The 21,123-nt window shown below is 47.0% G+C and overlaps 1 protein-coding gene across 1 annotated transcript in view; it reads left to right on the top strand.

The window, feature by feature from the left end:
* Window positions 1–1,016: 1,016 nt before the first annotated feature.
* Window positions 1,017–21,123, top strand: part of EXTL1 (exostosin like glycosyltransferase 1) — a 63,450-nt gene continuing 43,343 nt past the window's right edge. The window contains exon 1 of the mRNA XM_056847667.1: window positions 1,017–2,027. Coding sequence (XP_056703645.1) covers window positions 1,096–2,027 — 932 coding nt within the window. The 5' untranslated portion in view covers window positions 1,017–1,095. The remainder of the gene's footprint in view (window positions 2,028–21,123) is intronic.

Below are 21,123 nucleotides of genomic sequence, written 5' to 3'. Positions count from 1 at the left end.
GACTTTGATGGACCGAGGGTCTAGTTCAGTATAAGGCAGCTTCGTGTGTTCCATGTGATCTACCCGAACTCGGCTTAGTTTCTCCAAGATCTCCCCCAAGGAAGCTGAGGAGGTGGAGCAGCTAAAAAAAAAAAAAAAAGAAAGCCAGTGAGGGTGGGGAAAGTCTCCGGGACAAGCCCCCTCCCCTTTCTCCCTCCTGACCTTTTATTGGTAGGGCACCTGAAAAGCAGCAGGGAGAATCCAAGCAAACGGAGAGGCGGAAGTCCGTGGCTGATGGGTCCTCTGGTGAGTCCTTGTGGCTGAGGTTTGCCCGTGGCAGGAGGAGCCGTGGCCTTTGCGGGTGATCCCCGTAAGGTAACAGGAGTGGCTCAGCTTGGAATCCGGCTGCGGGGAAGAAGCTGCCGGCACCCCTGGGGCAAAGACTCAGAAAGGACTTCCTTGGGTGAGAGCAAGAAAGTGTAAGCTCCCTCCAGAGGTGTGTGGCGAGGGGCCGTGTCGGGACTGGAACAAATTGGGATTTAAAACACACACGCACAACCAACCACCAGCTGGGGAAAGGAGCTGATAAAATGCTACAGAATGCGATTTAATCTGAAAGAGCGGATAAATCGGACAGCCGTCTTTGGGGATTAAAAAAGAAACAACGACAAACGCACCAGGAAGTTGCAGGAGGAAAAATTAATCCCGGCTCAGTGTGGATAAGTGGGCGCGGACGTTGCTTTGCTGTGGCCTCTGCCAGGATCGGACGACATCAAGGTAACGAAAGCCGCCTCCAAGCCGAAAAAAGTGATGTTCCTGTAAGAAACGTTGCCGTTAAAACTCTGCCAGACTTTAAAAAACAGGAGGGGCGGTCAAGCCAGGGTGTGTTTGGGTGTATCGCATGATGGGGGAGGAATTGGAAACGTTGCTAGCGTCTTCCTCGTAAGAAATGAATTCCGTAGACAGATGGACACACTTCTCCACTTAGGAGGCCTGGCTTCTACTTATCTCTGGAAGGTTTAATTTTGAATTTGAGTGAACTCTGTTTCTGGATCTATGTACTGGACCATGCTAGCATCCTTTTTCAGCTAAGGAAGTGGGGTTCTGTATGACCCTATGCCGGCCAGGAAAAAATACATTTTCATGACTTTCTTTGCCACGTGGCTTTTGCTTTTTTTCTTTGGAGGAGACCAGCTGAGACGCCTCGCCTTCCTCAAGAAATCCAGAGCCCCAAGGAGCTGGCCCCGCTGGGCTGATGGGTTTCTCTTGAAGAGCTTTGCGGATCCTGAAGAGCTCCAGAGGGACGATGGAGACCACCATGACCAATCCCCCAAAGCTCGGCGCGAGCTGAGGCGGAACGTCTACAAGTACAGCAGGTGCCGCATGGAGACCTGCTTCGACTTTTCCAAGTGCAGGGAACACGGGTTCAAGGTTTTTGTCTACCCTATGGAAAGTGGGGACCCCGTGTCGGAAAGTTACCTCAAAATCATCACCTCTCTTGAGGAGTCACGGTACTACACATCCAATCCCGAAGAAGCCTGCCTCTTCGTCCTGAACACTGACACGCTCGATCGGGATCATCTCTCAATCCAATATGTGCACAACATCAATGAAAAAATCCAAGGCTTCCCTCTATGGAATGATGGCCGAAACCACCTGATCTTTAACCTTTATTCTGGCACCTGGCCTAACTATACCGAAGACCTGGGCTTTGACATTGGCCAGGCGATCCTGGCCAAGGCGAGCTTTTATATCGAGAACTTCCGCCCAGGTTTTGACATTTCCATCCCTTTGTTTTCAAAGGACCATCCCCAGAAAGGAGGGGAGAGAGGATGGCTCCATAAAACCTCCCTCCCGCCCAAGAAAAAATATCTTTTGGTTTTCAAAGGGAAAAGGTACCTGACCGGCATTGGCTCCGACACCAGGAACGCGCTGCACCATATCCACAACGGCAAGGACATCATTTCGCTAACCACGTGCAAGCATGGCAAAGACTGGGAGAAGCACAAGGACCAACGGTGCGACAAGGATAATACGGACTATGAGAAGTAAGTGGGAATCTTTTCCTGTAGCTGGCCCTACCATGGGGCAAGGTGAGACAGCCACCTCTAGAGGCAGATTTTGGGGTGGGAGATGGTTAGATATGACCTGTGAGTACGATCAGCTGGGAAAGTCTCATGATGCCCATCCATGCCTTCTCTACAAGAGGTGTGCAAGAGCACATGCTTCAGTGAGGGGTTGCGCAAGATAACACTTGCAGTCGATTGTGTCCTGGGTTAATTAGAGTGTGTGGGGTGTTATTTTAATTTTCCACCTCGGGCGCTGAAATATCCTGGGCCGGGCCCGTTTTCGATTAGAGCTTTGTATCTCAAAAGTTTAGGTGGGGAGGTGCTTCTGCAACGAGCAAAACAGAGGAATCAGCAAATAAAAGATGCACGTCCTATAGAATTTCTATGCTCAGAAGCTGGGATGTCTTGGAAGTCTTGTTATTTAGACTTGCAGTATGACCCTCCATGTAGCGATGTGTCTGCATAACCCTGTTTGAATATAATTTCTGCCTTCCCCCAAATGCTCAGGGCTTAATTTGAACCACTTATTGCTAGGATTTAACTATTTTCCAATGCAAGGGCTCCACTGTGGAATGGGCCAGTAGAAGCGTGCCTCTAAACATGTGCAGAGTGCTTCTTTCTGACTGCTAAGTAGCCGCAGCCAGTTCCCGTGTTTCTAGGCTTGTAAGGGCTACCAAGTTGGAGGTGACAGTTCTGAGATTTGTGCCCTGGCACCTCTTAGCACAGCAAAGACTCTTATTTTTTTGCGTGTATTTGGCATGTTCTAGTAAGGGCATGAACAGTGTGTGCTCTCACTGTCTTGTCCTAGAGGGCAACTTTTCCTTTGCACAAATCAGCCTGTGCTTCTTTATTTTTGCACCATTTCCTTCCCATTAATTTTTTCTCTCTCTTCAAGATGTGTACATTTTCCAGTTTTTTGTGAATCAGTTAAATCAGCCTTATATGTGACTTTCAAGCATCCCACCACTCCACACAGCCAAGGCTGAAGCTTTCCTCCAGCCTAAAGAGACCCCCCCCCCAATTTAAGGGGCAGTTGCTTAATCAGAAGAAGGTTCCTTTAGGCTGGAGAAATGCTTCAGACCTGGCTGTGTGGAGTGGTAGGATATTTTCCAATATACATTGGATGTATAAATACCCATGAAGTTGCCTTATACTGAAGCAGACCCTTAGTCCATCAAAGTCAGTATTGTCTACTCAGACCGGCAGTGGCTCTCCAGGGTCTCGGGTGGAGGTCTTTCACATCATCTACTTGCCTGGTCCCTTTAACTGAGATGCCAGGGACTGAACCTGGGATCTTCTGCATATTAAGCAGTTGCTCTACCACTGAGCCACGGCCCCTCCCCATGTACTTCACATGTACACAGCCCCTCCCTATGTACACTGCACATAAAAACTACGTGTGACTGCAACATCGATTTATTTTTGAAATCCATGAAAAGCAGAGAACCTCACTGAAAGAAAAGGCAGTGATGTGATATTATGAATTTTAAGTTGTAATATCGGATGTGTTTGGTTTTAAGGATGGCTGTATATTTGGGGAGCTGCCCAGAGCCCTTGTTTCCCATTGGCAACGTTATGTTTCTAGAAGCTCAGGACAAACATCTAAACTCTTTGAGAAATAATTACATCCACAACACTGAGTTCTGGACTGTGTTCTTTAGGTTTGCAATCCATCCTATCCTGGCCAAAGCAGGGATCAGCAGCCTTTCACAGTTAAAGAGCCAAACTACGTCCAAATTCAGAACCAGAGATCACCCAAAGAGTGATCATAAGAGTGTTCATAAGAAAGCCCATTAGCATAACTGAAAGTATACATCTTAACATTGATAATTAACAAGCTTGTTAATAATCCATAAAGTTTCTACAGCCCTGCAACAACACTGGTTGTTGCCGGTCCTTTATTAGGAGGTGGCCCACATGAGTAAGTAATATACTCAGGAGCACCCTGCGCGATTGTTTTAGTGCACTGGCGCATGGTTTGCACTGGGATTCCTGCCAGCTGTTCTCCGCTATTGTTTCCCTTCATGAAGGAAGCCCTTTAGCCCCGCGAAAACCTCTGCTTGCCATTCTCTTCCCATGCTTGATTCTTCTAGCATCTCATCTACCCCTTCAATAGGCCTTACCTTAAAGATTTCAATATCTGTTTCTTTTTAAAGAGCCACATTTGGTTCTGGAGCCATAGTTTGCAGACGCCAGGAGTAAAGCATAAAATGCTACTGTGTAGAATGAAATATCCCTGCGACGGATATGCTGATTTGGGAAGACCAGGAGTTTGGAGTCACCAAACACTAGGGGGAATAATCTGCTTTATTTTTGATGACTTTTAAAAGATTGTTGAAACCAGTGAGCTTGTATGGGTGAACAGAATTAGTTTCTTCATTTGAGGTCGCTGACAGATGAAGGATTTCTGTGATCATTCCTCTCTCTCCGGCCTATAAATCACTGTTCCATTTTTCTGATGGAAAATTATAATGTCTGGAAATTCTGGGGGATGCCCTGCAGCTGGGCATTAAAAAAAAAATCAGACCTAGTCAGACCTGCTCACCATTTTTTATCTTCAGCGGTAGCTTTTTTTTCCACCAACACTGTAGCTCCAGTTCTGCTGAGGTGTTGGTTTTGGTTGTTTATTTTAAGTAGGATATATTTTATTAGTCTTAATCTTAAAATGAAGTCTGTTCTTTAAAGGGCCAGTTCACAGATGGATGTGATTTTGATGGCTCCCTGCCTGATAATTAGGGTTGCCAGCTCCGGGTTGGGAAATACCTGGAGATGTTGGGGGTGGAGCCTGAGGAGGGCGGGGTTTGGAGAGGGGAGGGACTTCAATGCCATAGAGTCCAATTGCCAAAGCAGTCGTTTTCTCTAGGGGAGCTGATCTCTGTCACCTGATCAGTTGTATTAGCAGGAGATCTCCAGCCACCATCTGGAGGTTGGCAACTCTACTGATAACTGTTAGCCAAGTGTGAACTGGATGCAGAGGGAAAGTGCCATTTCAGGGGACATCTTCATGGACCTGAAAGTTCTGTGATGCTCGATCTGCAATGGCACATTCACACGCAACGTCTGAGTCAGTCGAGTAACAAACACACACTGGTGACCCAGCTCCCAGTGCTTTAAACTTAGTTGAAATGTGGGTAGTGCTTCGAGTCTAGATATAAGTTCCATAAGTTATGTTAATATTTTTTTTTGCTCTTGCAGTTTGGTTCCTGCAGTTTCTTTCCATTTGGTATGCTGACCCCTTTATAATGATTTTGCGTATGTGCTTGTTCTTATTGGCTTTAAGGGACAATTTTGTTGATCAGTTTTTAGTCCGTGTGGTTAGAGCGTCAGGCTAGGATTTGGGAGAGGCAGGTTCGAATGCACATTCTGCCATGGAAGCTCGCCAGGTGATCTTGGGTCAGTCACACACTCTCAGCCTAACCTACCTCACAGAGTTGTTGTATGAATAAAGGGGAGGAGAGAATGTCAGCCGCTTTGAGTCCTCATTGGGCAGAAAGGTGCGATATAAATGAAATAAGTGAAATGAAATGCAAAGGCTGCTGCGAGGTTTATGATGTAGATGCTTTCTCTTTGGAATTTTTGAAGTGTTTTCAAACGACCTTGTGAGTAGGGTTGCCAACCTCCAGGTATCGGCTGGAGATCTCCTGCTATTACAGCTGATCTCCAGCTGATAGAAATCAGTTCACCTGGAGAAAATGGTCTCTTTGGCAATTGGACTCTATGGCATTGAAGTCCCTCCCCTCCCCAAACCCCGCCCTCCTCAGGCTCCACCCAGAAAACCTCCCATCGGGGGCAAAGAGGGACCTGGCAACCCTACTTGCAAATCACCTGGGAATTGGAGAAGGTAGTAATGTTTTAAATACATAAATAAATGGGTTTGCTACTAGGGAGAGGTTTGAGAACATGTGCTTGAGAGGCACAGGGGGGCATTGCTATGGTTCCTAGATTCAGTCAGGGCTTTTGCTGTCCATAATTAGGGTTGCCAACCTCCAGGTACTAGCTGGAGAGCTCCTGCTATTACAACTGATCTCCCGCCTACAGAGATCAGTTCACCTGGAGAAAATGGCTGCTTTGGCAATTGGACTCTATGGCATCGAAGTCCCTCCCCTCCCCAAACCCTGCCCCCCTCAGACTCCACCCCAAAAACCTCCCCCCGATGGCGAAGAGGGACCAGGCAACCCTATCCATATTTGTGCATCCAAGGGATACTTTGAGCAGGTGCTGCTTTCTCCTACCACAGAAACATCATGAAGAGGAAAAACTGCAATTGCAGAAATTCTCACCACATTGTTATGTAGGGAAGGGCTGTAGTGGGGCTCCTGTGTTGCATGCAGAAGATCCCAGATTCAAGCAGGGACCGTCAATTAAAGAATCTAGAGTAGTTGGGAAAAACCGTTCTGTGTACAAGAGCCTTAAGAGTAGGAGTAGACGGCGCTTGTCTACACAGACCTCCGATGGGATTTGGATTACGGCAGCTTCCCGTGTTCCTACTAAAAGCTTGTCTCGTTCTGAGCTGAACCTGAAAACGTTAGAGAGGGATGGTACAATCTGAGCAGTCATGTTGGGATCATCAAACCGCCTCATCTTGTCTATCCCATTCCCGTTTTGAACTTGTTTACACAGCCAAGGAAATTAATCCGAAATACACGGAAAGCTTCTGCCTCTATATCTCACTTTGGCATCTACTGTACAAACAAGTGGACCTTATTCAGATCTCAGGACCAAAAGTAAGCTGAAGTGCTCTGCGTGTTTGTGGGGGGCAGAGACTTCTGAGTCTTAGATTGGTTTATAAAAAGGACAACAAGTGTACTGACTGGAAACAAATCAACCGCTTCAAATCAATACCCCCCCCTCAATTCCTCATTTTATGTCAAGATTTGTTAAGGACGGAGTCTAGTTTTTTGGCCTTGAAAACTTGAAAATTCTTTTTTAGCAAGATTAATGTTGAATAAATGTGACGTATCCGCTCATTTTATTTTGCCATCTGCTATGATCTTGAAAACATGGTGTAAATTTTCTTAGCTATATGGAAGGCCAGTTTCCAAATTAGCTCGTCCCTGATGTGATGTGATATTTTAGTTCCTTAAAATTATTATCTTTTAATGCAACGTTGAGCTAGGCAGATGAAAAAGAACGACAGCGGGTGTAAATACATTTTGAAGGGTACAATCAATACCACTAAACTCTCGAGAGGAAAACACAAATTAGGCATATTATTTTTAAAAGAAAGGTAGAAATCAGAAAGAAGGGTGGTGGGGATTAAAAGTGTCCTGGGAAGAAGGGGGTGGGGGGGTTTGGGAAAGATTAAAAGAGAGCCCAGTTTGGTGTGAGGGAAGCTGCTGAGATTGCCACACAGATGGTAAGATAATAGGCATGTATTTGGGGGTAAGGTTACCACCTCTGGGTTGGGAAATTCCTGAAGCCTTGGGAGTGGTGCCTGAGGAGCATAAAGTTTGAGGAGGGGAAGGATCTCAGCAGGGATCTGCTGTCATAGAGGTCACCCTCCAAAGTTGCCATTTCCGCCAGGGGAAGTGATCTCTCCAGGCTAGGGTTGCCAGGTCCCTCTTCTCCACCGGAGGGAGGTTTTTGTGGTGGAGCCTGAGAAGGGCGGGGTTTGGGGAGGGGCGGGACTTCAGTGCCATAGAGTCCTATTGCCAAAGCGGCCATTTTCTCCAGGGGAGCGGATCGCTATCGGCTAGTGACCATTACGCAGACAAGAATCAACTTCTAGACTACTATGTAGCATTAAGAAAATAACAAGGCTGAAGAAGCCATCTTTGGTGAAAGTGTCGATTACCTGGAAGACGTTTCCTTTTGATATTAAGTGTCAGCTTGGTCCTCGTTTGAATTACCCGCAGCACATGGCCAGCGGATTATAGTCGGATTCCATATACGGACTTCATCAAGAAATCTACAGGAATCCTCTTCATCACTTGGACCAGCTCTTACAAAGACTTATATTATAACTGGAAAGTCTTTAGACTCAGAGAGAAACATTAGACATAGATTTTTTTGTAAATATGTTCCTTGACCTTGTTCATTGATATTTGTTGTACTATGTTCCCTTGTTTGACTATCGCTCACTTGTAGATATTGCTTGCACTACTTTTTGTATTGACTTCTCACTTAGAACATATGTGTAGAACTGAGCCTAGTGTTGATTATTTTTGCTTAGATAACTGGAGGTTGGCAACTCTACTTCAGACCCCACCTGGAGGTTGGCAACCTTACATAATTGTAGTTACAGAGTGGCGATTTGGTGCAGCAGTTGCAGAAATTTGGGCACGGCCTATGCTAATTATGATAAAAAGACTTTTCCTCTCCCATGCGCTCCCCATTTGCCAGGGGCAGCCTCTATTTTGGCATGTTACTGTTTGGTAGGGTTGCCAGGTCCCTCTTCACCACTGGTGGGAGGTTTTGAGGGCGGAGCCTGAGGAGAGCAGGGTTTGGGGAGGGAAGGACTTCAAATGGCCAAAGCGGACATTTTCTCCAGGGGAACTGATCTCTATCGTCTGGAGATCAGTTGTAATAGCAGGAGATCTCCAGCTAGTACCTGGAGGTTGGCAACCCTAATGTTTGGGGAGATGTTGGGAACGTTTAATTTTTTTGTTATTTGTTTACACACACGCACACACCCGTTCTTCACCCTCTAACCCTCTCCCTCAGATATCTGACTGATGTTTTCCAGGTATGTAAATGTATGCACACAGATGCAAAACTGTCCTTTTACATCTAAACCCCCAACCATCAATCCACATATTGGATGTCTTTGGAGTGGTACCTGTTCTGTTGCATGTGTGAATCAGGAATTCTAGTTGGAATTGGAAGTAGTGAGACTGGAGGCAAAGGTTGCCATCTTCCAGGTGGGGGCTAACTAGGGTTGCCAACCTCCAGGTACTAGCTGGAGATCTCCTGCTATTACAACTGATCTCCAGCCGATAGCGATCAGTTCACCTGGAGAAAATGGCCCCTTTGGCCATTGGACTCTATGGCATTGAAGTCCCTCCCCTCCCCAAACTCCGCCCTCCTGAGGCTCCACCCCAAAAACCTCCTGCCCACGGCGAAGAAGGACCTGGCAACCCTAGGCCTAACTGATCTCCAGACTACAGGTATCGGTTTCCCTTAGGGTTGCCAGGTCCCTCTTCACCAACAGCAGGAGGTTTGGGGGGGGCGGAAGCTGAGGAGGGCAGGGTTTGGGGAGGGGAGGGACTTCAATGCCATAGAGTTCAATGGCCAAAGCGGCCATTTTCTCCAGGGCAACTGATCTCTATCGGCTGGAGATCAGTTAGAATCATAGAGTTGGAAGGGACCACCACGGTCATCAAGTCCAATCCCCTGCACAATGCAGGAAATTCAGAACTACCTCCCCCCCACACCCAGTGACCAGAAGATGGCCAAGATGCCCTCCCTCTGTTAACAGCAGGAGATCTCCAGCTAATACCTGGAGGTTGGCAACCCTAGTTCCCCTGGAGAAAATGGCTGCTTTGAGGGTGGGGGTCTATGACATTAGCTGAGGTCCTTCCCCTCCCCAAACCCTCCCTTCCCTAGGCTCCACTCTCCAAATAATTCAGTGAAAGGAGCATCATGCCTTTGGGTTCCCCAAAAGACACTTGTGTATCTTTCCATTCCTTCTTAGGGAAGGCCTTGAAGCGAAGCCATTTTTGTCAAAATCATTTGCTTTGGGGAAGCAACCTTCCCAGAAGCACCGCCCCCATGTCTCTCCTTTCCTCCGTTAATTGCGGAGCAAGCTTCGCTTCCCGGCTCTCCTGTGAACGGTGAAACCAGCCAAAGAAGATAACAGATCTGTCAGAACAGGGGAGAGAGGGCGGGAGACCAATTCATCTTGCACTCTGGGGGTGTGTGTGTTTATGTGTGTGTGCGCACCAGAGCTGCTGTTCCTAGTGTCTGGCTCTGCAGCGCGTCCGCGTCATGAACGGCCCAGCGGGCTGAAGAGAGGTTATGAGGTGCCGTGGCTTCTTAGCAACTAAAGATAGGGCATTTGTGGCGCGCCTCGTGCGGCTGAAAGGCTTGGGAATACTGTCTGGTGTGCAGCAAGAGGACTGCAACGAAGGTCATGTGCAGAACCAGTTGAGGAAAAAAGCACATTTGCCTTCCAAGATTTATCGGATGAAAATAGGAACATTTAAATAGTGTTTCAGGTTGCCAAATGAACAGAGGCAAAAAAAAAAACCTGGCCAGAAATCAGCAAGTGAAGCTTGTCACAGGATGGAGGTAATCTTTAGGGTTGCCAGGTCCCTCTTTGCCACCAGCGGGATATTTTTGGGGCGGAGCCTGAGGAGGGCGGGGTTTGAGGAGGGGAGGGACTTCAATGCCATAGAGTCCAATTGCCAAAGCGGCCGTTTTCTCCAGGGGAACTGATCTCTTATCGGCTGGAGATCAGTTGTAATAGCGGGAGATCTCCAGCTAGGACCTGGAGATTACAAGCAAAAGACCAGCACGTAGGCTCAATTATATTGCAGTTTTTAGAATTTACTATACATGATCAACAACAATTACTGTACAAAGTAACTAGTCTAAATTCTAGATCCTACTACTATATCCTAATTCTATCAAGAATCTAAGCCTATAACCATAAACACAAACTTCTATACACAATCAAATCACAATTATCACATTCCTCATGAGAAAAACACATAAATATTTAAATCCAAATGGAAAGTCTCTTTAACAACAAGTTGCTCTCTCCTAAGGGGCAGCAAACTTAGGGTGATAACGCACGGTCACTTTATCCTCTTTTAATCCCTGTTTTAGCCAGGATCAAACGCACATTAGGTGAAACGCATGCGTTCCATCCTGGCTGAATCCTGGCTGAAACAGGGATTAAAGGAGGATAAAGCGACCGTGCGTTTTTGCCCCAAGTCTCCCTCCTGGTGGAAGAAGAAGACGGAAAACAAGACGCCTTTGGGCGACAACGCATGGTCGCTTTATCCTCCTTTAAACCCTGTTTCAGCCAGGATTCAGCCAGGATCGAACGCATGCATTTCACCTAATGTGCGTTCGATCCTGGCTAAAACAGGGATTAAAAGAGGATAAAGCGACCATGCGTTTTCGCCCTTTGTTTTCCCTCCCTTTGGAGGGAGCAACTTGTTGTTGTTAAAGAGACTTTCTATTTGGATTTAAATGTGTGTTTTTCTCATGAGGAATGTGATAATTGTGATTTGATTGCTTATAGAAGTTTGTGTTTATGGTTATAGGCTTAGATTCTTGATAGAATTAGGATATAGTAGTAGGATATAGAATTTAGACTACAGTTACTTTGTATAGTAATTGTTGATCATATATAGTAAATTCTTTACTGCAATATAATTGAGCCTCTACGTGCTGGTCTTTTGCTTGTAACATTGTAATTTCAGCATGGGTATTTTTTTTGTCAGTACCTGGAGGTTGCCAACTCTACTTCCATGCCACCTGTTGGGCAACTGTGGGAAACCAGTTGTCGGATCAAATGAACGCATGGGTCCGACCTGGCAGAACTGTTCGCACGCTCTTAAAAACAGCATGCAATCATTGGCAGCCCCAGGAAGGGAGACAACCCGATCTCAGGACCCTGCCCTCCTCCAAACGGCTTGGCCCCTTGTAGGAATGGGCCCTGGTGAGTGCCCTTGCCTCCCCTGGCAGGCTGTGCGGATCCCTCGGAGTATGCCAGCCTCTGCCTGTAACTATTTTGGGCTCCCTCGCACTCTCAGGAATTAATTAAACGCAAGCGGCGGGTTTTTGAAATTTCTTCCTCGTGACGGAACCACTGGGATTCGCTGGGGTGCTCGCCACCTGCCTGAGGCATTATGAAACAGATCCTCGCCCCCATTGCGTCAAGCGAGCCTCTCCTCCCTTGGTAATTGCCATTCGAAATATCAAACGGAGCTCTGCCGTGGATGTTTAACAGGGGCATCCACCTTGCCGGATTTCACCTTTTGCTTTGATCTCCGCTTCCTCCCCTCCCTCCTTATTCATCACAAGGAAGGCAGGCGTTTCCTTGGGGAGCCCTCCTCTGTTCCTGGAAAAGAGCAGTTTGTGTAGCAGGATGGAGGATGTGTGTGTGTGTGAGAGAGAGAGAGGGAGAGAGAACGCTGTTGATGGTGGCAAGACAGCTCTGTGTGCTCATGGCGTAATAGGAGGGCCACAAGATTTGATAGGAGCCCCATGGCGCAGAGTGGTAAGCTGCAGAACTGCAGTCCAAGCTCTGCTCACGACCTGAGTTCGATCCCGACAGAAGTCGGTTTCAGGTTGCCCGCTCAAGGTTAACCCATCCTTCCATCCTTCCGAGGTTGGTCAAAAGATCAACTGAGCTTGCTGGGGGTAAAGTGTAGACGACTGGGGAAGGCACTGGCAAACCACCCCGTAAACACGGTCTGCCTAGTAAACGTTAGGATGTGACGTTACCCCATGGGTCAGTAACAACCTGGTGGTTACACAAGGGTGCGGCCTTTACCTTTTACACAAGATTTAGTTAGTGTAGTACCTGCGAGGTTGGTTGGGCTGAGAGTGTGTGACTGGCCCAAGGTCACCCAGCAAGATTCCATGGCAGAGCGGAGACTCTAACTCTGTGGGCAACTAAGGACATTTGTAATGTCCGACTATCAAAGATTCTTTGGAACAATTGTAAAACGTCAGGATGAACCAGTTTATTCTTAAGGTTAGATGTTCTGAGAGGCCTATGTTCTGCAAGGGGGATTTTGGCGCCCTGGAAAATCTTGTGTAAGGTGTCAATGTTTGTATATTATTATTTTAATATGATAAAAGGTATGATGAAACTACATAGACCAAAATATTCGGTCAGAAGATGTATATGATTTAGTGAAAAGAGTAGCTCTTTGAATTTTGTCGAACACTCTAATTAGTACACTATGTTAGCCCTCAGTTAGACATGAATGGCCTTGATAGATAGGGTTGCCAACTGCCCGGTTGTGGCAGGCAATTGCCCGCCAATCAACCGGGCTGCCCGCCGGCCAGCTGATGGCCGGCGGGAGGAGCAGAAAGGGGGAAACGATCCCCCGCGCGCTCCCGAGAAGGCTCCAGCCTCCTGTTCCACGCTTCAAGCCCAATTGGGCTTGTAACGTGGAGAGGGAGGCTGGAGCCTTCCACCCCGTCCCAGCTCTGCTGTGCGCACACAGCGAAGCTTGGAAGGCTCCAGCCTCCCCCCAGACCCCGCCCCCTCAGGCCCCGCCCCAAAACCTCCCGCCCGTGGTGAAGAGGGACCTGGCAACCCTATTGATAGACCCAGTGTAGGGTTGCCAGCTCCGGGTTGGGAAATACCTGGAGAGTTTGGGGGCGGAGCCTGAGGAGGGAAGGGTTTGGGGAGGGGAGGGACTTCAATGCCATAGAATCCAGTTGCCAAAGCGGCCATTTTCTCCAGGCAAACTGATCTCTATCGGCTAGAGATCAGTTATAATAGCAGGAGATCTCCAGCTAGTACCTGGAGGTTGGCAACCCTAACCTAGTGTCTGACTCACTGGAAGGCAGCTCCATGCGTTAAAAGAGGCTGCTTTAAAGACATTTGTTCTGGGTGTCTCCTGTAACCCAATCTTCTGTTATTGTCCTCCGGCACTCCTCAGATTGTGTAGTTTCTGCCTTGTCCCCCGCTCCACTTCTTCCTCTACAACTCAGTGGCTTCCTCCAAACTCCCAAAGGGCTGCATGCAGCCACTGTGGCTGTGTTTGAGTATCCGTTAGACTCCCATTAAGCAATTAATGGCCTGAATAGGGTGTCCACATTTATAAACTGTGTTTCTTCTTTTTTCTACACTGACTAGCCAAGAAATCTGGAGAGATCCTTTCTCCATTCATACTCGAAACATCCCTTGGCACTAAAAGTGTTCTGAACCTCTACAGCGTAGTGTAGTGGTTAAGAGTGGTGGTTTGGAGCAGTGGACTTTGATCTGGAGAACCAGGTTTGATTCCCCACTCCTCCACGTGAGCGGCGGATGCTAATCTGGTGAACTGGATTAGTTTCCCCTCTCCTACACACGAAGCCGGCTGGGTGACCTTGGGCTAGTCACGGCTCTCTTAGAGCTCTCTCAGCCCCACCTACCTCACAGGTTGTGGGGAAAGGAAGGGAAGGTGATTGGAAGCCGCTTTGATTCTTCCTTAAGTGGTAGAGAAAGTTGGCATATAAAAAACCAACTCTTCTTCTTTATGAATGTGTTTCCCTTCTGGGCCCCGGTTGTAACAGGTCGATGGGAGAGAAACGCAGATTGATAGCGGTGTGAGAGAATTTCTGCCACGGTCTGTGGGAATGCTGGGAAAATAGATGAACTCATTAATAAAAACATCTGCATCCCGCTTCATATCCCAGTACATTAGGCCCAAGTGGTACATTTTTTGTATCTGGGCATCGTTGCATGGCCCTGACCTGGATGGCCCAGGCTAGCCTGATCTCGTCAGATCTCAGAAGCTAAGCAGGAGAGGCCTGAGAGAAGATTAGATTAATCATGGGAAAGAGGAGATGAAGGATGGCTATGTCAGAGCGGGGAGTCTGGGATGTGTTGTGGAGGCAATGCAGAGGGTGCCTTCTTAGATGGCATTTTGCTGCAGCGTCGTAACACAGTTCTGTCCTAGAGAGGGTTTGTTGCTGTGTTTCATAGTTATGTGATGGTCGGCTATCTTCTCCTTTGGTGGTCTCCGCTTGATGGTTAGGGTTGCCAGGTCCCTCTTCACTACCAGCGGGAGGTTTTTGGGGCGGGGCCTGAGGAGGGTGGGGTTTGAGGAGGGGAGGGACTTCAATGCCATAGAGTCCAGTTGCCAAAGCGGCCATTTTCTCCGGGTGAACTGATCTCTATCGGCTGGAGATCAGTTGTAATAGCAGGAGATCTCAAGCTAGTACCTGGAGGTTGAGAACAAAATTAGCAGCACACAGGCTCATGTGTAAATGCAACTTACATTAATTATTTCTATGACTACTAAACAAAACCCACTATCTACACAATCTATACTTATCCTATGTCTAAAGAATCTACCTATGACTAATTCACATAACTATTACACTCCATCAATGCATGTCAATTACAAGCCCCCAGAAATTCCCCACAAAGGTCCAGAATCACTCAAATTTATAATAGTCCAGAGTGCTCAGCCACACTCCTTGACCAGCAGAGAAGCTGTCTGCCACAGGTTGAAATTCCAAGGAAGAAGATCAGACGAGTAGTAATCTTCATTCAGGCAGAAACAAACTCCAGCCCGAAGTGAGGAAGGGAAGACCTCAGCAAGGCAAGCCAGGCAGGAGTCGAACCTACAATCTTCTGAGTACCTGGAGGTTGGCAACCCTATTGATGATCAGTTTAGGTATTGTGGTACATAGCTGAATGAATGAATGAGTTTTATTTTCCTGTAGCCATAGGCCATTACAAACATGTCAACAATTACCTCTAATAGTTATAAATATACATAATAAAAAAGGAAAATATTCTAAATTAGCAAAATGCAAAACTGTGTTAGCTAAATTAGTAAAATGCAAAATAATGTTAGCTAAAAATCTTGGCAACAAAATCCCAGCAAACCAGTAAGAGCTATCAACCATTTAAAATCAGCTCACAGGATCGACTCTCTTAGCAGCTGTGTTGGACTTTATTTTCTTCGCTGCCAAGGCAAACAGGGAGGTCCTACAGGAAACAAACCCATCAGAGTCCGTTAACAAAAATGTTCATTTCTCAACACTAGAGCTAGTATTTAAACCAGAAACCAACCCGGCAAGGAATTTAGCCCTAGGTTCCACATACAGAGGGCAGTTGACTATATAATGATGTAAATCCTCTAGAGCAGGCGATCCGCAAATGCAAAAGCGTTGAATGGTACATAGTTGTAGCGGGTGTTTTTTTAAAAATATTTATTGGGTTGGATGCTATCAGCTTTTCTTCTTGGGAAAGAGGGAGGAAAAGCCCCCCCCCCCCCGTTGACTTTTCAAATGCTATTCAGAAGTTTGTGGGAACCACATGGATAAAAGCTATGTAGGACAGGAGCTGCAGTGAGGAGGAGAACTCAGCAAGATCCGAGTGGGAAAAGGATCCAACCCATTTTTTAAAAAAGATGCTGGCATCATGCGTTGTAATAAGCCACCTCGGGCCTTGTTTTTTGAGGGGGAGGGTGGGATTCAAATATATTGGAAAAATAAAAGTCATCACAAAACTGCCAAATCAATAGTGTAAACGGGAGCGATGTCCTTTCATGAGGTTTTTCACACACTAGCTGGCTGCTGATTCTTGCTTTATAACTGTCCATTCATCACAGATCCCACCTTGTGTGCTACCGTGAGCACAAACAGGTCCATTGTCTTTAGCCCATGCCAAATATTCTCTAATTTTATACTTCTAATTGAGCATATTTGATGCAACTAAAGAAACTGCTGAAACAGTTCTCACCTTGCCAGATATTTACTTCGTTCAGTACTCTTTTATTGCTCTGGCTCTCATGTTTTTTCTTCTTCTTTGTTGGTGTTGCTCTTTTTAACATAGAATCATAGAACAGAATAATAGAGTTGGAAGGGGGTATCAGGGTAATCTAGTCCAACCCCCTGCACACTGCAGGAAATTCACAACTACCCCCCCTCACACCGCCAGTGACCCATACTCCATGCCCAGAAGATGGCCAAGATGCCCCCTCTCTCATGATCTGCCTAAGGTCATAGAATCAGCATTGCTGACAAATGGCCATCTAGCCTCTGCTTAAAAACCTCCAGGGAGGCTCACCACCTCGCGAGGAAGTTCCACCGAGGAACCGCTCTAACTGTTAGAAAGTTCTTCCTAATGTTTAGACGGAAACTCTTTTGCTTTAATTTTAACCCATTGTTCTGCCATACTGCAGCCCTTTACTGATGTTAATTGTCTTGTGCTTCAGTTTGCTTCTTCCTTTATTAGCTGGTGTTTCTCCTACTTAATTACACTTTTGTCGACCTGAACCTCATGACAAGAGACCCCTCTCATTATCCATTGTGTTTCACAATCAAATCCATTCCAGTCCTTTACAGAGGGAATTCACCTGGACTGCCATATTGAATGATGTCACAGTGCTACATGTGTACAAAACAGAGATGCCCACGTGTTGAATGAAGCTACAAGGAAATAAGAAGGCTCTGGCTCCACTAAGCCCACTAAGTGCGCTTCTGTTGCGGATGCAACCATGCGTATCCCTTCTGTGGCGGCTGGTCCCTCGGAAAAGAGAAACCAGCCAGATCGGGCTACCTTCTGTCTGACTATCTGCAGAAATCAGAATCCCAGTGAAAGAGCTGCCATATGGCTTTTAATGAAAACATCACTTCCAAAAGATTTGCTTCAAGATACAGGCAGAGCACTCCACGAGAAGGCAGGCGGGACTGAATCAAGAGCCATTAATCTGCAAGCAGGGGCAAAGCCCGCGCTGATTAAACGGGGACTGACCAGTCGGCCCAGAACGAGATGTTTTTGAAGCAGGGGTTTCTTGTTTCCCCATCTGTGTCTTAATATCTTTCAGCCCTCTGGGGCAGCAGAGGGGAATGAGAAGGCGGGTGGATGGAATTCCTTATGCTTCTGTTCCCTCAGGCTCTTCATGATCACTGTCTCTCTGTGCAACATAATATTACCTTTAGAGCATCTACATCCTGGATATTTTAAGGCCTTCCTCATTAATAGATCATCGGACCAGAGGGAGCCGTGTAGTGACTAACAGCAATCCCCAAAGAGCTGCCCGTGAATGCTGCAGCTCCTGCAGAAATGTTTCGCGGTGCCTGCTTGGTTCCTTAGTCTTGGAGGGTGGGCAGTCCAAAGGGTCTTGAGTGGATTAAAAGCCGAGAGCTTCCGATGGCTGAAAGACAAACAATGTGCTGAGCCCCTCCTGGGCAGGATATTCAAGACAGTTCTCTGTTTTAGCAAATAGTCCTCACTGATTACTGGTGTTGATAAGCTTTTAGCATTACTATAGAAGGACAAGGGTAGGGGCCATGGCTCAGTTTGTAGAGCATCTGCTTGGCATGCAGAAGGTCCCAGGTTCAATCCACAGCATCTCCAGTTAAAGGGACTAGGCAAGTAGGTGATGTGAAAGACCTCCGCCTGCGACCCTGGGGAGCCGCTGCCAGTCTGAGTAGACAAGGCTGACTTTGATGGACCGAGGGCTTGATTCAGTATAAGGTAGCTTTATGTGTTCAAATTTATTTATTTGCTTACTTACTTTAATTATGGTCCACCTTTCTCAACGAGATTCAAGGAGAATTACACAGTACGAGTCACTGTGATCAATAGGATGTGACATCTAGTAAACAATGTGGTTGGACTAGGATTGCAGAAATTTGAAACAAAGTGAAAGTATTAGATATGATATGTTAACCAATGCAGAAAATGGTATTGTGTGTAAAGTGCCGTCAAGTCGCAGCCAACTTATAGCGACCCCTTATGGGGTTTTCATGGCAAGAGACTAACAGAGGTGGTTTGCCAGTGCCTTCCTCTGCATACCAACCCTGGACTTCCTTGGTGGTCTCCCATCCAAATACTAACCAGGGCTGACCCTGCTTAGCTTCTGAGATCTGATGAGATCGAGCTGTACCATGCTGCCTTCCAGCCTAGAAAATGGTATTACATAAGTATAAAACAATGAGGTGCAGCAGGATAATACATATAAAAACAAATAACACATGCTCTACACAGTGGTGTAATCCCCAATCATTCTTTGTAAAAAGTAGCTTTCTGAACCATTGCAATGTAATATAGCCCTGTTTAAAGTAAAGGTAAAGGTCCCCTGTGCAAGCACCGGGTAATTCCTGACCCATGGGGTGACATCATATCCCGACGTTTACTAGGCAGACTATGTTTAGGGGGTGGTTTGCCATTGGCTTCCCCAGACGTCTTCACTTTACCCCCAGCAAGCTGTGTACTCATTTCACCGACCTTGGAAGGATGGAAGGCTGAGTCGACCTTGAGCCGGCTACCTGAAACCGACTTCCGTCAGGATCGAACTCAGGTTGTGAGCAGAGCTTTTGACTGCAGTACTGCAGCTTACCACTCTGCGCCACGGGGCTCCTATTATCTTGTTACCTTTATAGAAATTCCCTCCCGAACAATTCTGTTCTATGTCGTTTACGAAAAGACAGAAGTGTGGGGGGCCTTCCTGACCTCAGGCAGGCCGTTCCACAAAGCGGGGGCCGCAACAGAGTATGCACATGTAGAGGCAGTTGATGATCTTGCCCATTTTGGAGTAGCACCCACAGAAGGATGAACAGTAGCGCCACTCAGATGAATGAAGGTGTTGTGGTGGAGCATAGGAGAAGAGGTGGTTTTCCAGAGGTGAGGGTCCAAGGCCTTGCAGTGCCTTGCATGTGCTGGTCAGTATCTTGAACTGAACTTGGTAACAGATGGACAGCCAGAAGAGTGACTGCAGAATGGGTGTGATATGCATGCTCCACCTAGCTCCCAATAATAACTGAGCTGTGGTGTTCTGTACCAAGTTGACTTCAAGGGGCAAGCCTGTATAGAGTGCTTTACAATTAAGAAGAAGAAGAGTTGGTTTTTATATGCCGACTTTCTCTACCACTTAAGGGAGAATCAAATTAGCTTACAGTCATCTTCCCTTCCCCCTCCCCACAACAGACACCCTATGAGGTGGGTGGGGCTGAGAGAGCTCTAAGAGAGCTGTGACTAGCCCAAGGTCACCCAGCTGGCTTCATGGGTTGGAGTGGGGAAACTAATCCAGTTCACCAGTTTAGCATCCACCGCTCACGTGGAGGAGTGGGGAATCAAACCTTGTTCTCCAGATCAGGGTCCACTGCTCCAAACCACTGCTCTTAACCACTACACCACGCTGATTACCAGTCACCCCCCCCATGGAAGTGGGGGATGCCCTGCCTCCATCTCTTGGCTGTTGGAAGTAAAATCATAGAGCTTCCAGTCATGTAAGGATATTTTGTAACGGCCTATGGCTAAACAAATAAATTACTTCTTCTAATAGAGTTTCCAGTGATTCCTAGAGAAGTGAGATGTCATTTCCAGGGAAAACCTGGAAGTGACATCTCACTTCTTTAGGAATCACTGGAAACTTGATGGTTTTACTTCCAACAGATGTCAGTCCATCACTTAGCCCCTCCCATGTTCTCCCCTCCCATGGCACCCAAGCCTAAATCTAGGCATCTCCAGTTTGAAGGCCCTGGCTTACCAGAACTCGATGGACACGTTTGCCTGGTTCAGTAGAAAGCGTCTTCCTCTGTTTGCATGCTTCCATTCCCCAGGGCCACTATTGCAGCTCTCCTCTGAATTAAATGCTAATGGCTGTGCAGACGAACACACACACCTCCAAACCTCAGAGACTGCTGAAGGCGACAAAACGTAATGTTGGGGGAAATGGCGTTATTTTTTATTTTGTCACTGGCGCAAAGTGGGAACATGGCAGGTGGGATTCTCTGACCCGGCAAATTCTTTCGTTCTACATGATGAATGGATCCATCGGTGAATGAAACTCACGGGCGCAACCTCATTGTGGCACAGGGAAGAGCCACTAAAAAGAACCCCAGGCGTATCTTTTAAAGGTAGGGAGCAGAGAACAAAAAGAAGGAGTCCTTCCTTTTTCTGCCCTTAATCCGGCTTACTTCGGTTGGTGGAAAAACCATGTCCTCTCTTTGGGAAACAATAGTGTCCAGGGCAAGATGAACCCATGAAGAAGCTGCCTTATACTGAATCAGACCCTTGGTCCATCAAAGTCAGTCTTGTCTACTCAGACCAGCAGCGGCTCTCCAGGGTCTCAGGCAGAGGTCTTTCACATCACCTACTTGCCTAATCCCTTTAACTGGAGATGCCGGGGATTGAACCTGGGACCTTCTGCGTGCAAAGCAGAGGCTCTGCCACTGAGCCACCCAAGAGGCTAGTCCTTATTGGAATATACTAGCATTGAATGGAAATAATAGCCTCGGTAACTGCCTATACTAGTCACATGGAACTTTAGAGCTGCAGGGATACAACAGCACCCCTGCCTCAGTTTTTCCCCTGAAGAAGAGAATGGGCTGATTTAGAGATGGTAGTAGGCAAAGCACTGCATCCAGGCTGCTGGTTGACATGGACAGAGAGGTTGTTGAGAAGCACCTGGCTGCATTGGATTAGTACAAATGCCCCGGG

Source organism: Euleptes europaea, chromosome 3, assembly GCF_029931775.1.
Source record: "Euleptes europaea isolate rEulEur1 chromosome 3, rEulEur1.hap1, whole genome shotgun sequence".
Classification (NCBI taxonomy): domain Eukaryota; kingdom Metazoa; phylum Chordata; class Lepidosauria; order Squamata; family Sphaerodactylidae; genus Euleptes; species Euleptes europaea.
Note: the sequence above shows the minus strand (reverse complement) of the source record. Positions and strands in the feature narration are given on the sequence as shown.